The following is a 14,471-nucleotide window of genomic DNA, read 5'->3' as shown; positions in this document are numbered from 1 at the left end:
GAACGGCTTATCGCCCGGCATCTCCTCCCAGTTTCACCTCATTCAACTACTGACGTACTTCCATTCCACCATCTTGTAATCGGTCGTTTTATTTTTGATCAAATTGATCTTGAGAGACACAATAAAATATAACTCTACTGTAAGCCATTCGTCAACCCACTATGAATCTGCATCGTTCCTGTCTGACAATGTTGTTACCCCGCTATCTTACAGCAATCCGTGGCATTCCGGTCTTCAGTCCCACAGCTTTCATCACGATACTTGAACGAAATGCCTTTGGTTGCTCAGAACCCCCTTCCTAGGGCCATCCTTGGTCTGATGACCTTTGGGCCGGACGAGTCCAAAGGTGCGCGGATCACATCGCTGGATGAGTTCAACAAGTGTCTGGATTACTTCCAGCAGCAGGGCTTCAACGAGGTCGATACCGCTCGGGTTTATATTGGTGGAGAACAAGAAGCCTTCACAGCCCAGGCAAAATGGAAGGAGCGTGGTTTGACTCTGGCAACTAAGTGGTACCCTATAACGCCCGGTGGACACAAACCCGACGTTCTCCGCGAGCGCCTTGAACTCTCCTTGAAGGAACTGGGTACCAACCAGGTGGATATCTTTTATCTTCATGCACCGGACCGGTCGGTGCCCTTTGCGGAGACTCTGGAGACCGTGAACGAGTTGCACAAAGAGGGGAAATTCGTCGAGCTGGGTCTCAGCAACTATACGGCTTTTGAAGTTGCCGAGATCGTTACCATGTGCAATGAGCGCGGCTGGGTGCGACCAACCATCTACCAAGCCATGTACAACGCCATCAGTAAGTTTTGCGACAAGTGCAAAAGGTGCACCCTGCACTACACACCTACTGACCTAGGCCACTGCAGCGCGCTCCATTGAAACCGAACTTGTGCCAGCCTGCAAGCGCTACGGTATCGACATTGTCATTTACAACCCCCTTGCCGGAGGTATCTTTTCCGGTAAATACAAGTCGAAGGATGTTATTCCCGAAGATGGCCGCTACAGCGATAAGACGCACACTGGCGCGGTATATCGCAAGCGGTACTTCAAGGATTCGACGTTCGAGGCTCTGCGGGTCATCGAGCCGGTCGTCGAAAAGCACGGCTTGACGCTCCCTGAAACCGCAATCCGCTGGGCGCACCACCACTCTGCCCTCAACATGGAAGGGAAAGGTCGCGATGGGATTATTCTCGGAGTGAGCAGTTTCGCACAGCTGGAAAGTAACCTCCGGGACGTCCAGAAGGGCCCCTTGCCTCAAGAGGTGGTGGACGTTCTCGACCAAGCGTGGCTGATTACCAAGGCAACAGCCCCCGATTATTGGCACCTGGATCTGAAATACACATATGACACCCAGGAGGTTCTATTCAGTTCGAAGGCGAAAGCCTAGACGGCTCTAGAATGGCTACTAGCCCTTGGGACCAGCCACTACATAGATAGCAATCTTATGCACCTGTTGAGCTCTAGCCCGTGATCCGAGGGATGTAACAAGCTTCTACTGAGGATAAGCTATTTTAAACCGGGAGCCCAGAATTGAAAGACCACAAAATACAGGTAAGATCGGAACATTTAGTCAGTCCCGACTGGACTCCAATAAAGGACGGAAAGCAAACCCCAACATGCCAGAGCCCTAGTACACGCCCTGCACGAAGTCCAATCGAGAATCTCAACCCAGATTCTCGCGCATGTGCATTAGCCAGGATCATGGAATTCCACCTCACAAGGCCGGGAGGCCGAGGGGCCTAGAGTGCTCCTACTCGACCATCTGGATCCTCACAGCCCGCAGCGACGGCCCTTACCTTAAGCATGAGCGATATGCCAAAAAGCACATCACGAGATTCACACGAGAACTTGGTCCATAGTCACATTCTGCAGCCTGTCCTGCCCTAGTGAATCGGATATTCGTCGAGAGATCGGTCGGTTACATTGGGCTTATCTTCTCTTCTCTTCTCTACCCCGGCGCTCGTGAAGCGAAGAATGACACTGAAACATTCAGACATACATGCATAGCCTTTAGCGTAACGTGACCATCACAACCCTTCGCGAAAGCCTCGGAGGGTGTGCATTCAGGGCCTGACATGCGGAACTCCGTGGTGCGATGGTTCCCTGCCATGATACCGATTCCCTCACCCCGTATACTGAGACCCTCCTATGCGGCTACCAAGGAGCCCAGTCCAACCGTGGCGTCGAGACCTGTGTCAAGGGGTCTATCTCATTTGATCTCATCTCGACGTTAGGAGTCATGGTGATATTGGTTGCTGCTTTGGGTAATGGTCCATATCTTCAAGACATCGCATCGCGTGGTATGTTGTGGAGATGAACTAATCCATTCGCATGGAAGTTAAATCAAATCATTCCCCTTCCGCCGTAACTTGAATCTCGATACCACGCAGGAGCGATACTATATAACTGAAGCATGAGGTCGCCCCGATCCTAATCAACTCTATACATTTGCCTGTCATACCGTATAGAAATCCACACCTAACCCTAAGAACATGTCCCTCGCTATAGCCAGCCCACTTCCCAAGGGTACATCAACTGCTGACGACAACTCAATAACAACATCATCATCATCATCAGACCTAGAGAAACACGCCAAAGCCACCACAATAAGCATCACAGAAACAACAAAAACATCCAAAACCCCCGACTCAAAATGCGCACCGCTAGGCGAACCATCCACCAGTCGCGGATTTCGATTCCGCCGATCCAAGCAGCATGATCCAAACGCGATAGCCACCCAGCCGTCGGTGTTCGACGACCCCGATCTTGCGGAGGAGTATCAACCACGGCCGGACTGGGAGAATATCCACCGGTTTGATCCCTCGGCGAGGTGGACGTGGGGGGAAGAGAAGGTGTGTTGTCACTTGATTTTGTGATGCATGCAATAATTTTTAGGTCAAGCTGGCTGATGTGCGGTAGAAAGTTGTTCGGAAGCTGGATATGCGCATTATGGTGGGCGCTTGTTTGATGATTACGGCGTTGGAGCTGGATCGGTCGAATTTGCGTATGTTGGATCTTATTTGTTTGTCTTGTGCGCTTGGGCTGTGAGTTGACTGACTGACTGTCCGTAGAGCAAGCCAACGCGGATAATTTTTTGGGCGATCTCAACTTGACGAGAGACGGTACGTTCCTTCGAGTGCCACATGGCTGGCCCTCTTATTAACGACAGGTCTGACGATTCTAGATTACAACCTGGGCAACACCATCTACCGATTGTGCTACATGCTCAGCGAGATCCCCGCGCAGTGTCTCGGCAAGAAACTCGGAGCGGACGTGTGGCTGCCGATCCAGATGTCATCGTGGTCGATCGTGGCCTGTTGTCAGTTTTGGCTATCGGGGAGAAAGTCGTTTCTGGCTTGTCGGGCTTTGATTGGGATTCTGTCTGGCGGGTTTACACCGACGGTGGGTTTGAGAGAGGAAAAGAAAAGAGAGGTTCAAAGAAAGAAATGCGCTGATGATATAGCTGACCTAGATGATCCTATACCTTTCTTATTTCTACAAACACCACGAGCTGTCTATTCGTCTTGGCTTTTGGTATGCCGGGCTTTCGATGGCTGACATCCTCGCCGGATTTCTTGCCTATGGGATTTTGCACCTGCGTGGCGTGGGTGGTGTTGCAGGGTGGCGCTGGCTTTTCTTGATCGAGGTATGTTGGTGGATATGGAGAGAGAACTCGCTGGTTAACCCACTTAGGGACTGCTCACTTTGGTACTGGGCATCACATCTGTGTTGTATCTTCCTGCATCGCCGACGCAGACGGCGAACTGGATCCGAGGGAAGAAGGGCTGGTTTACAGAACGGTATGGACGGCTACACATGTACAGTATTCGATACTGACAGTCAGCAGGGAAGAAGTCGTTCTGGTTAATCGCCTGATCAGAGAAGACCCGAGTAAAGGCACGATGCACAATCGTCAACCGCTGACACCTAAGCTCGTACTTAAGAGCCTCTCGGATTTCGACCTGTGGCCGCTATACATAGTTGGGCTTACATTTTTACTGCCAAAGAGTCAGTATACGTGCCCCACGACGGCTATGCCAGGATCCTCCCGGGTGAACTAGGCTGATGATGGTGGTTTGCTCTGCAGCAACGGTGTCACAGTACTTCACTCTGTTCATGAGGGACTATGGGTTCGACACCTTCGACACGATCCTGCTGGCCATCCCGTACAATGTAAGACGAGCTCCACGAGGCGCTCACAATGGAGGCATGCTGACAAGCAGCCAGCTGGGTGCGATAGTGACCAAGATCCTGCTGACCTACACCGCGGAGGCGCTGGGATCACTCGCTCTCATGGGGGTTGTCGCGCAGATTTGGGTCCTACCCCTGCTGATCTACATGAACGTCGTGGATTTCAGCCAGAGCAACAAGTGGGTAGCATGGACGATCCTCACACTCCTGCTGTCCCATCCGAGTGGTACGTTCAGATAGAGATATCTCTAGCGTCGACCCTCCAGTGACTGACAGCCCCAGCCCATGCTCTTCAGGCGGGATGGAACTCCCGCAACTCGAATAGCGTGCGCTCTCGGGCCATGGCCGCCGCACTGTACAACATGTGCACGCAATTGTCGGGCATTATGGCGTCAAACGTCTACCAGGACTGTGAGTGTCGAGTGTCTCCCCGGTGGGTCACCGACACACGTATATAGATAGATGTGGCTGACGTGCGAAGGGGATAAACCTCGCTATGCGTTTGGGAACCGCGTTCTGCTAGGGATAGCCTGCACAAACATCGTCCTCTACATCGCGACAAAAGGATACTACGTGCTGCGAAACCGCAATCGCGACCGACAATGGACAGCCATGACAACAGACCAGCGACTCGACTACATTGCCACGACGACCGACCAGGGGAACAGACGACTGGACTTTCGGTTTGCGCACTGAAACCCGGGTGGCGGGTCCCAGTCAACGTAATGGCTGGGGGAGAGAGCATATTGGTCATGGCCAAGAAGCTCGGCGCAAAGGGTCAAGGGGCGGAATGAGACGTGGTTAGTCATTTCCGTGGCGGCGTTAGGTAACTGAATGATGTGGAGGTCTGGAGGACAAGTAATTAAGTGGTTCCTGGTCTTTTTTCTGGGCATATGACTAAAAGATTGAACATGGGTGCCGCGTTGGTAGGGATTCTGACAGTAAGGGGGGGCCAGTTCACCATCATTCCTTTGGACACAGCCCTGTGATCGCGTGGCGCCGATCGTTTTCCACTGGTGTTTTTGGTCAGATGGAATGAAGGATGTCATGACGAGTGGGCGATCGGGGCTGGACGGGTCAGCCTATCAGTAATCTTGAGAGACAACGAGAGTAGGAGTCTCCTGATCATGTCTAGATAGTATCTCCAGTATTCAGACAGAGAAGTTATACAAATTACACAAATATCCGAAACCGTTCGTGATTGCGGTGGATAGATGAGTCAGCCGGATAGCTGCGGCACTAGTCCCGGAACGGAAGGTCATTGGGCTGGACCCCGGTGGGTCACGTGTGCATTCCCCGAACAGGACTAGCGCCGTCCGATCGGCCGCATTCAACGTAACTGGATCTCTCGCCTCTTCTCATCTGTCTTTTCCTCTCCTTGACTCTCTCGGTGCTTGTCATTTTCCATATTTTGGGTCTTTTTACACACTGTGATTGATATTTTAGATATTTTTCTTTTTTTTTTCATCCATGGTTCTATCTCGAAATACCATCCCTCTATGTCATATTGCAACGCCTCATTCCCCCTGAGTTAATCGGTTTAGTCCATTTGGAGCCTGGCCTTATCGCAACCCGCATCTACCGCCATATCTCTTTTCCTCGGCTTCAGCCACGCACAACTTCGCTCCATGACTTGACTGTCAATTGGACTCATACCACTCTTCCATTCTTCTAGAAATACCTTCTGTATGGAGTTTACGGCTCTTTACTCCACCATCCCCTCGTTTTTACTTCGTCTGTCGACGTAAGCGACTAGCCTTTTCGATTGAGTGCCGAGCATTCTCTAGGCATTCCACACCGTCCATCCTGTACAGGCATTCCCCCCCCGGTACCAGATCGGGGCGTCGTGTCTGTTTAGTTTCTGTCGATCGGCATCTTATATAGCTCGATGCGAGGGCAACGGTCCTGAGATCGATACAAGGTGGCTTCAGCGACGAACACGCAATCCCCGGGTAGGAGGGAGGATCACAGCCCATCCCCCGTTCTCGATTCTTCCGAACCCCACCATCACCCTGATGCCTCTGATTACGATCACGATTCGGACGACGACGAAATGAATCGGCCACCCATGCGGCAGTCGACGGAGGTCGCTCACCCCAATCAGCCGCTGCTGAAGGAGGAACAATCGCGACTGTCGACCTCCAGTCATCGCGATGGTGGTGCAGAAGGCAGGCCCATGCTGCACCATACCCGGCGGCCCACCATCCGCAGTAGGAGCCCGGAGCATACGGCGGATCGGGCCACCCGTCGCAAGTATATTATCGCATCTGGTTTTCTGGTCTTGAGTTTGGTCAGTTTTGTCGTTCAGACTGAGACCGCCGTCTATATACAGCACGATTTGGGCTGGGACAAGCCGTATTGCATGCTGTAAGTTGGCCCTCTTTTTTTTTTTTTTGGGAGATGCCTAACCAATGTGCTCGGACCAACAGCTACCTCACGCACGGATCATGGTCCCTCCTCTGGCCCTTCCAGCTCTTGATCTTGCGGTTACAGAATCGGAAAATGACATGGGACGCATTCTGGCGGCGCCACGTCTTCCTGTTGCGCACAACGGGGCAGATGGTGGAGGCCCAGGATATTCATCCCACTTCGCGCCGGTCCCCGATTCCCTACCTGCTCAAAATGACGGTGTTTGTCACCAGCGCTCTCACCGTCGCCGGTGGGTCGTGGTATGTGGCCGTGAACATGACCACCGCCAGTGATCTGACAGCCATCTACAACTGCTCCGCCTTTTTCGCCTACGCGTTCTCCATCCCCTTGCTCAAGGACAAGCTTCGCGCTGACAAGGTGTTCTCGGTGGGAGTGGCCATCGTCGGCGTGCTCATCGTCGCCTACGGAGGTCACACCGAGAGCAAGAAGACGCCCGACGGCACGGTGGGTACACCCCATGACGAGGCGCGAAATAGATTGCTGGGAAATATCATCATCGGAATCGGTAGCGTGCTGTATGGTCTTTACGAGGTCCTGTATAAGCGATACGCCTGCCCCCCGGAGGGCATCAGCCCCGGCCGGAGCATGATCTTCGCCAACACCTTTGGCAGCCTCATTGGCTGCTTCACGCTCTCCGTTCTGTGGATCCCGCTGCCCATACTGCACGTCCTGGGTCTGGAGACCTTCCGCTGGCCCACGGGCGAAGCAGCCTGGTTGCTCGTCATTTCCGTCATCGCCAACGCCAGTGAGTTCCATTTCCCTTCTCTCCACAACAACCAGGCTCCTTCACAGTTTTCTGTAAAACAAGAGAAAGACATTGAACTGACAAGAAACAGCATTCTCCGGCGCCTTCCTCGTCCTCATCTCTCTCACCTCCCCCGTCCTCTCCTCTGTCGCCGCCCTCCTCACCATCTTCCTCGTCGCCATCGTCGACTGGATGCGCACCGGCCAGCCCCTCTCCATGGGCTCCATCATCGGCGGCGTCCTCATCATAGTGGCCTTCTTCCTCCTCAGCTGGAGCACCTACCGCGAGATGAACGAGGAGCGATTCAAGAAGGTGGAAAACGAGCAGGTTGAGTCGGGGAGTGATGATTGAAGTATATTATATAGATTGTTTTTTTTTTTTATTTTTTTTCATTTCTTTCTGAGAGTATATAGACTTTCCTACCTACCTACCTACCTACCTACTACATGTTTCATTTACAAGATTTACTTCTTTTATTTTTCCTCTTTACTTTCTACACCTGTGCTTGAGAGTGGTTGTTTCTTACAAGTTTCTCCTCCACTAACCCGCTCACCATATATAGAAACAACGTGTCTCATCTGGTATAGATAGTGTTTATTCGTTGATCCTTTGGTTTCTTTTCTCTTTCTTTCTTTCTTTCTATCTGTCTGTTTTGTTTCATTTGATTTTTACAAGCATCAGCTGGCGCTTATCTTTTTTTTTTTCCCCCTTCTCTTCAATTCAATGGATAGATCCCTCTCCCCTTCTGTCATCCGTTGTTTCCGTCTCCCTGCTTGGTCGGGAAAATTAATATAATATATACAGTATAGCGTTATCGTATATCCAATTACACTGCATACCTCTTACTACCCACAAAGTATACACAGGTCCCGTATCACTCCGGGTGCACATTTTTCTATATACTAGCTACATTGAAAACGGGGGACACGGAAGTGTAAAAAAAGCTGAAAATTGAAAAGAAAAAGGTTGATGTTGATCTGGGGGGAATAGTATCGAAGAGCCTGGTTGACGTTGAGTCCTTCCATGTATGTAGCGGTGACCGGTCATGAGACGTTGTCTAGGTAAGGGAGGGCGAGGGCGAAAGAACCGGGCGTCAACAGGAAGCGGGGGTGGGTTGTCTGGGTGCTAGACTGGAGGGTAGAGGCGAGAGGGGTGGTGAGGGAGGAATGCCACGGTTTCGTATTTATCTCGGACCGAGCTTGGCCAAGGCGCGAGCGCCCTGTTCTTCCCACTCTTGCTTGGAGACCCACATGTCTTCCTTGTCGGCGATCTGGAAGAGAGTTAGATAAGGAGGATAGGGGAGGGTTGTTTTGAGGGTTCGTACCAAGTTGGCGAGCACAGCTCCGCCCAGGAACACCATGTGTCTCCGTCGGGGCGGGTCCTCGATGCGCACCTTGAATTTCTGGGACAAATTAGTAAAGACCAGGATGATAGGTCTGGAGGAAGATCAACATACGTTCAACCGCTCCGGATCTCCTTGGAGGACTCGCGTCAGCCACAGCTGCTTCAGCTCCTTCTCCAATCGCGACGGCAGACCCGGGTACATGCTGCTACCACCGCTGAGCACGACAGCCTTGTACAGACTGGAGCGCACATCGACATCGGCGCCCTGGATGGTGTTGAAGAGCAGTTCGGCGATACCGGGCTGGTCGACGTCGACCAGGTGGGGTTGGAAGAGACACTCGGGGGCCTCGAAGCGCTCGCTGCCGACGCGGATGACGCGACCGTCGGGGAGGGTGTAGGATTCGACCAGGACGGTGGTGTCCTCGGAGAGCTGCTTGTCCAGCTCCAGGTCGTAGGAGACGTAGCAGAGCTTCTCCTTGATCTGGCGCACCGTTTCGAAGTCGGCCGTGCGGTTGAGGGCGTAACCGCGGCGCAGCAGCAGCGCGATCAGGTTACGGGTGACATCGCGACCGGCCACGTCCAGCCGGCGGATGTGGTGGTTCAGGACGGTGGATTCGTAGACGGGGATGACGTGGGTGACGCCGTCACCGGAGTCGACGACCACTCCGCTGCTGAGACCTAGACGGGGGGTCAATCCGACAGTCTCCGAACGGGATCCAGCATGACTATTCATCCAGCGCACTTACCCTGGGCGTACAGTGCAAGCACAGCTTGAATGGCGACGTATACACCGCCAAAGTTGTAGCCCTCCAACATGGTCTCGCACATCTGCTCGCGGTTCTTCAGGGGGTTCATGGGAGGTTCGGTGAGGAGGATCTTGCGACCCGTGGGATCGATCTTCATCTTCTCGTAAAAGGTGTAGTTCCAGAGATGTTGCATGTCGTCCCATTTCTTCACGATACCATTTTCCATCTATGGCGGCGGAGGTCGTAGGTTAGCAGCGGAGCGGGCACGAGCTAGGATAGTAGGGGGCTGGCTCATGGCGGGAATGGTCGACTCGGGGCGGTAGACGAGCGAACGTACAGGATAGCTGATCTGAAGCATGGAGCGGGCGGCAGCGGCTTCATCACCACACATGATATCCTTGACGACGATGTCTCCAGCCTGCTCCTCAGTTCGCAGGATGGGACGCCCCACTATCGAGGGGAACTGGTGCTCTGGGAAGTTCTGCGAAGGTCAACCGGGTTCCAAATAATTACAGGAGTACCTGAACAGTAGAGAGCATACCTGCGCAGCATATCCAACCTTGAGGAAACCGGTTCCTCCGTCGAGCACTGGGGAGGGAGAGCTGGTTAACCAGGGTCGGGCGGGATACGTAACCCGGGGGGAGCTCACCAATGGGCATATCCGCCATGATGGAAGAGGGGGAAAGGAATTCAGGGGGGAAGCAATCTAGTCAATTCCGGTACGAGAGGAGGAAACCGTCATGAGAGGGCAGCAGAGGAATCCAAAGGTGGAATCGAGAGACAAGATGGGGGGGATGATGGGAAGGTCTAAGATGGAGGAGAGGATGGATATGAGGGGAACAGCAGGAGACGCAGTCACCGCCGTTTGCTTGGTTTGTTCCGTCACTGCCTGAGGCAGACACCTCTCCCTTCTTCATCTCCACACAACAACATCTGTAATCCTATGCCCCACGATCAATTCAGCTACTCCGACAGATATTAATGCTAATCGTGTAGACTCGTGGCAACGGTCGGTATATACACTAATCACGACCCCCCGAACCCCGTACGCCCGCGCCCGGCCGACACCGGGCCCACCCGGCGGGTATCCAGCACCTCCGTCTATATCAACCGCTGATAGACTTGATATCTGATACACTCTCGACATCAATCTCCAGCAAGCAAATCCTACGTCACAACATGACCAGAATCGGCTGGGTATGTTCAACCTCCTCCACACTCACACGATAAGCCTAGGGCAGAATACTGACGAAAACAGTACGGCCTCGGGTCCATGGGCCTGGCCATGGCCAACAACCTGCAACGGCACCTAGCCACCAAAAATGCCCTGAGCCTGCTCTACAACAACCGCACCATGGCGCGCGGCGACGCCCTCCAGGCGCTGGGTGGCACGCCCGCGTCCAGCTTTGAGCAGCTGGTCGGCAAGTGCGGCATCATCTTCACCATGGTGTGTCCACCCATTATCGGGGAGTATCGGTACATACATAGTAGCCGATACTTGCACCCAAGAATGAGCCACAATTTCATATGAACCAACGAAATGATAACCCAAATAAAGATCTCCAACGACACCGTCCTCCAAAACCTCATCACCACAGCCCTCCAATCCGGGCACTCCCTCAAAGACAAAATCTTCGTCGACTGCTCCACCGTGCACCCGCACACCGTCGGGCTGACCGTCTCCAAGCTCGCCGCGCAACAAGCTTCCTTCGTCGCCGCCCCAGTCTTCGGCGGGAACCCCATCGCCGTCGACGGCAAGCTGGTCTTCGCGATGGCGGGGCCCAAGCGTGCTACCGACACCGTGCGTCCTCTGATTGATGGCGTTATGGGCCGGAGGGTGATTGAGTGTGGGGAGGATGCGACGCGGTCGTCGCTTTTGAAGATTGCTGGGTTTGTCCCCTTTTCTCTTTTCCTTTACCTTACGTTGATTTTTATCCGTATGGGTACAGAAACTGATTGATTGACGAATGATATCATAGAAACATCGTCACAGTAAACCTAATGGAAGCCGTCGGCGAAGCCCAAGTCTTCGCTGAACGAACAGGCCTAGGAACCGCGCCCATGGAAGAGCTCATCGGGGAAGCATTTGGGCCTGTCGCAGGAGGATACTCCAAGCGGTAATTTGCGCCCTTTCTCCCCGCCCGACCCCCTTCCCTTCTTTTCACTCTATCCCCCACCCCAACCACCAAGTTCAAAGATACTAAAAGAAGAATAGATTAACAACAGGCGCCTACGCCCCCTCGCTCAGCACGCGCCCCGGCTTCGGCGTCTCGCTCGCCATCAAAGACGCGAACCACGCGCGCACAATGGCAAAAGACCACAACGTCGAGTTGCCTGGGCTGGAGATCGCGCAGGAGAACATGGAGGCGGCGCGTGACTACGCCGGCGAGTGTCTCGATAGTAGTGCTATGTATGGGGTTCTGCGGCAGAAGGCTGGGATGGAGTTTTGGAATGAAAAGAGTAGGGGTGGGAATGAGCAGTAGATGGATTTATGTATGGAGCATCGTTTATGGTGTGAACTAGATATCAATACAGTGTAGGATAGATGAGGTCTTGATTATCAAGGTAGTTTTCCTTAATTGTCGCTCGTTCTGTCACTGCGCCAAGTCACGGGTCTTGACTATATAAATTTACAGAGAAGGTAATTAAAAGGTGGTGGCACAGGTTCCGGACGCGTGTGCGCGTCTCATGCCGTGATATCTATACAGTATCGCTACAAGATCCGGCCCCGACCGTGGGAAATGCCACGAGGTAACAGCAAAGTAGCCATGACGAGACTGCAGAGGCCAGACGCAGGTCTTGATGCATACTGCGACCCGGATCAGGGATCGCGGGGCCTAGTTGGGGAAGTATATATATACTCCCAGGAGTCAATCGCCCTTGTGAAACAGGCCAAATGACAACAAATCCACGATTAAGCCCAATGAGTGGAGATCTGCTGCGTTGAGCAAACGCTGCGGGAAGAGAATAGCAGGGTGACTCCGGTACGTTCAACTGGTATTCTTGATTCTGGCCGTCTCGGCCAAGCCGGGAAATGCATCGACAAAAGCCGGGCCCAGTGTCCAATTGTGCAAGTTGCGCAGGTGGCGCTCAAATACCGGGTTGATGATCAATTCGTCGCTGTCACCCGTCGATAGGAGGCAGTCTGTCGGCTCGTACGGCCAGTTGACGGACAGGGTGCGCGTGTACGGGATGAACCAGCTCTCGAACGGGTATTCTTTGTGCGCCATGATCACCCGGTCCCGCATACGGGGCCATGGCAGGTAGTCCATCCAGGCTGGGTGCGGGGTGAGGATCTGCGACGGCCGCGGCGTCAGCCACTCCGGCAGGCGGTCGTAGTTCTCTGGCGTCGAGTAGATTTGCCACCGCATCAGGAGGAACATCGTGTACAGCACGGCTACTTGCTCGGGCAGCGACGAGATATCCGGGAATGTGCGCAGGACGTCCGTGAACACCTTGGACAGCGGGTGCGAGTAGACGCTCATTTCGGGGTTGAGCAGCGACGACACGCTGGGATAGGGAGGGCCCACTAGCTTCTGCCTGGGCACGCCTTTGGCCGCCTGGCGCTGTCGATTGTGGAGAAAATCCAGCAGGATCGCATCGAGGGTGCACGTCGGCGGGATGTTGCGCACTGGCGTCTGGTGAGCCGACGCCGATTGATCCTCGCTGGGAGATGGGTATGCTGAGGGTGGCGTCATCTGCACCGTTGGTACGGTCTCTGCCGAGCGATGGAAGCTCTCCACTCGCGGGACCCGTTGCGATGCGTCGAGGAGGAAGTCGAAGCCCATTCGCTCATCGGCCCCAAAGTCCAGCCCATGGGCCAGGTGATGGCGCTGGTAGTCGAATGCGATGCGGAAGGAAGCCCCTGCAGGGCCTGTCGCACTCCCGCGCCCGCTCGTCCCAAAGATTGGCGCTGAATGCGTGGAAGACGGAGTGCTGGTGATGGATTCGGAGAAGGATTGATCGGGCGGGGCCGTTCGATGGCTATTATGAGAAGATGTATGGTGTTCGAGGAGGGAGGAGGTGGACAAGGGGGCTATCGATGTCTGAACCGGAGCGGAACCCGTCGCCGGAGAATCTTGAAGATGAGTCAACTTCCCATACTTCGACGTTGGCAGAGAGAGACAAGGAGGGAGGAGGAAACTAACTGGATGATTCATGTTTCCCCACTAGGGGCTGAATAATGTCCATCATCGCCTTCAAACTCCGTCGAATCTCGCGATTCTCCGCCTGGATCGCCTCATTCTGCTTGAGCGCGGACTGCAGATCCAAGAAAGGTTTCTGGGAGCTCAACTCACGGACCTGCAGCTCCAGCGCATCAATGTGAGACTTGGTCCTCTCCCGAATCGCGCGCTGGGCCTGCCGATCGTTGGCCCGTTTCTTGGCCAGCTGGTCGGGAGTGAGATTCGCGACCCCGCGGGCAGACATGCTGTTCAGCTTGCGCTTTCGCCCCGCCGGACCGCATCCGTCCGTTCCCGGCGTGTCCGCGTCGGCGGAGTTGGGTCCGGACGGTGTGGGCGATGTCTCCAGTTTGACGTAGTCAGGATCGAGGGGCGCGGAGGAGGGGGCGGTGGAGTGGGGGATGGACGAAGCGGATTCGACAGCCGCGGATGATGCTAGATCATCGATATTAGGGATGCGGGTGGCCATTGCCTCGCTCGCGTGGTGATCGATCGAGAATGGCCATTCACATGCGCAGGAAGCGCTCGATAGATGGGAGGGGTCGCGCAGTCGAGAATTCCCAGAGCAATCCGGTCAGTGAGGGAGGGACCTCCAGGGGAAAGCGTTGGTCGAGACGAGTGAAGCAGAAGGGCGATCAAGGTGAGTGTGGCAAAATTATTGTAAGAACCTCCAATGTCGGCGGAGGCGAGGACGATGATCTTATCGAAGACGAACAAGGGAGAAAGAAGGAGAAGGTGAGATGAGTCGGCTCGGCAGGCGTGGAGTTTCTAGCGGTCGGTCCAACCACTCATACAACGGTGGAGAATATATCCCAAACCTAATCCTCA

The 14,471-nt window shown here is 54.0% G+C and overlaps 6 protein-coding genes across 6 annotated transcripts; 4 read left to right on the top strand and 2 right to left on the bottom strand.

Moving 5' to 3' along the window:
- Positions 1–36: 36 nt before the first annotated feature.
- BDW47DRAFT_69200 (aldo/keto reductase family protein) lies at positions 37–1,455 on the top strand. The gene is made up of 3 exons (XM_024819625.1): positions 37–139; positions 214–805; positions 873–1,455. The coding sequence occupies exons 2-3, from the start codon at positions 271–273 to the stop codon at positions 1,391–1,393; spliced, it is 1,056 nt and encodes a 351-aa protein (XP_024669051.1). The 5' UTR covers positions 37–139; positions 214–270; the 3' UTR covers positions 1,394–1,455.
- A 1,043-nt stretch (positions 1,456–2,498) lies between these two features.
- BDW47DRAFT_133844 (putative MFS transporter) lies at positions 2,499–5,199 on the top strand (the record flags this gene model as incomplete). Its single annotated transcript, XM_024817941.1, has 12 exons — positions 2,499–2,532; positions 2,674–2,858; positions 2,926–3,010; positions 3,078–3,128; positions 3,191–3,408; positions 3,479–3,652; positions 3,700–3,806; positions 3,854–4,014; positions 4,094–4,179; positions 4,234–4,423; positions 4,480–4,608; positions 4,679–5,199. 12 exons carry the CDS (start codon positions 2,499–2,501, stop codon positions 4,891–4,893), a joined length of 1,635 nt encoding a protein of 544 aa, XP_024669050.1. The 3' UTR covers positions 4,894–5,199.
- Positions 5,200–6,250: 1,051 nt separating this feature from the next.
- Positions 6,251–7,723, top strand: BDW47DRAFT_119850 (DMT family transporter; the record flags this gene model as incomplete). The annotated part of the gene is made up of 3 exons (XM_024815408.1): positions 6,251–6,564; positions 6,627–7,372; positions 7,464–7,723. 3 exons carry the CDS (start codon positions 6,251–6,253, stop codon positions 7,721–7,723), a joined length of 1,320 nt encoding a protein of 439 aa, XP_024669049.1.
- Positions 7,724–8,189: 466 nt separating this feature from the next.
- On the bottom strand, positions 8,190–10,397 carry BDW47DRAFT_111069 (actin-related protein 2). The gene is made up of 7 exons (XM_024813864.1): positions 10,112–10,397; positions 10,004–10,050; positions 9,800–9,943; positions 9,463–9,688; positions 8,829–9,394; positions 8,697–8,774; positions 8,190–8,642 (listed from the first exon to the last, which is right to left on the bottom strand). The coding sequence occupies exons 1-7, from the start codon at positions 10,128–10,130 to the stop codon at positions 8,556–8,558; spliced, it is 1,167 nt and encodes a 388-aa protein (XP_024669048.1). The 5' UTR covers positions 10,131–10,397; the 3' UTR covers positions 8,190–8,555.
- Positions 10,398–10,404: 7 nt separating this feature from the next.
- On the top strand, positions 10,405–12,013 carry BDW47DRAFT_111066 (NAD(P)-dependent oxidoreductase). Its single transcript, XM_024813863.1, has 5 exons — positions 10,405–10,659; positions 10,721–10,909; positions 11,021–11,352; positions 11,442–11,579; positions 11,678–12,013. Exons 1-5 carry the CDS (start codon positions 10,642–10,644, stop codon positions 11,943–11,945), a joined length of 945 nt encoding a protein of 314 aa, XP_024669047.1. The 5' UTR covers positions 10,405–10,641; the 3' UTR covers positions 11,946–12,013.
- Position 12,014: 1 nt separating this feature from the next.
- BDW47DRAFT_111064 (bZIP transcription factor) lies at positions 12,015–14,331 on the bottom strand. The gene is made up of 2 exons (XM_024813862.1): positions 13,611–14,331; positions 12,015–13,540 (listed from the first exon to the last, which is right to left on the bottom strand). Exons 1-2 carry the CDS (start codon positions 14,110–14,112, stop codon positions 12,453–12,455), a joined length of 1,590 nt encoding a protein of 529 aa, XP_024669046.1. The 5' UTR covers positions 14,113–14,331; the 3' UTR covers positions 12,015–12,452.
- Between the last annotated feature and the right edge of the window lie 140 nt (positions 14,332–14,471).

Source organism: Aspergillus candidus (genome assembly GCF_002847045.1).
Source record: "Aspergillus candidus strain CBS 102.13 unplaced genomic scaffold BDW47scaffold_52, whole genome shotgun sequence".
NCBI classification, from domain to species: domain Eukaryota; kingdom Fungi; phylum Ascomycota; class Eurotiomycetes; order Eurotiales; family Aspergillaceae; genus Aspergillus; species Aspergillus candidus.
The sequence above is the reverse complement of the archived record's forward strand: the minus strand, read 5'-3'. Positions and strand labels throughout refer to the sequence as shown.

Excerpts from the sequence above, each read along its gene's own strand:
- BDW47DRAFT_111066 (XM_024813863.1), top strand. Across the intron at positions 10,910-11,020 it reads GCGGCATCATCTTCACCATG|ATCTCCAACGACACCGTCCT; the intron begins GTGTGTCCACCC and ends ACCCAAATAAAG. Across the intron at positions 11,580-11,677 it reads GCAGGAGGATACTCCAAGCG|ATTAACAACAGGCGCCTACG; the intron begins GTAATTTGCGCC and ends AAAGAAGAATAG.
- BDW47DRAFT_69200 (XM_024819625.1), top strand. The coding sequence starts at position 271 with ATGCCTTTGGTTGCTCAGAACCCCCTTCCTAGGGCCATCCTTGGTCTG. Across the intron at positions 806-872 it reads AGCCATGTACAACGCCATCA|CGCGCTCCATTGAAACCGAA; the intron begins GTAAGTTTTGCG and ends AGGCCACTGCAG.
- BDW47DRAFT_111069 (XM_024813864.1), bottom strand. Across the intron at positions 9,944-10,003 it reads AGGTTGGATATGCTGCGCAG|AACTTCCCAGAGCACCAGTT; the intron begins GTATGCTCTCTA and ends TGACCTTCGCAG. Across the intron at positions 8,775-8,828 it reads GAGATCCGGAGCGGTTGAAC|AAATTCAAGGTGCGCATCGA; the intron begins GTATGTTGATCT and ends AATTTGTCCCAG.
- BDW47DRAFT_111064 (XM_024813862.1), bottom strand. The coding sequence starts at position 14,112 with ATGGCCACCCGCATCCCTAATATCGATGATCTAGCATCATCCGCGGCT. Across the intron at positions 13,541-13,610 it reads GGGGAAACATGAATCATCCA|ATTCTCCGGCGACGGGTTCC; the intron begins GTTAGTTTCCTC and ends CTCATCTTCAAG.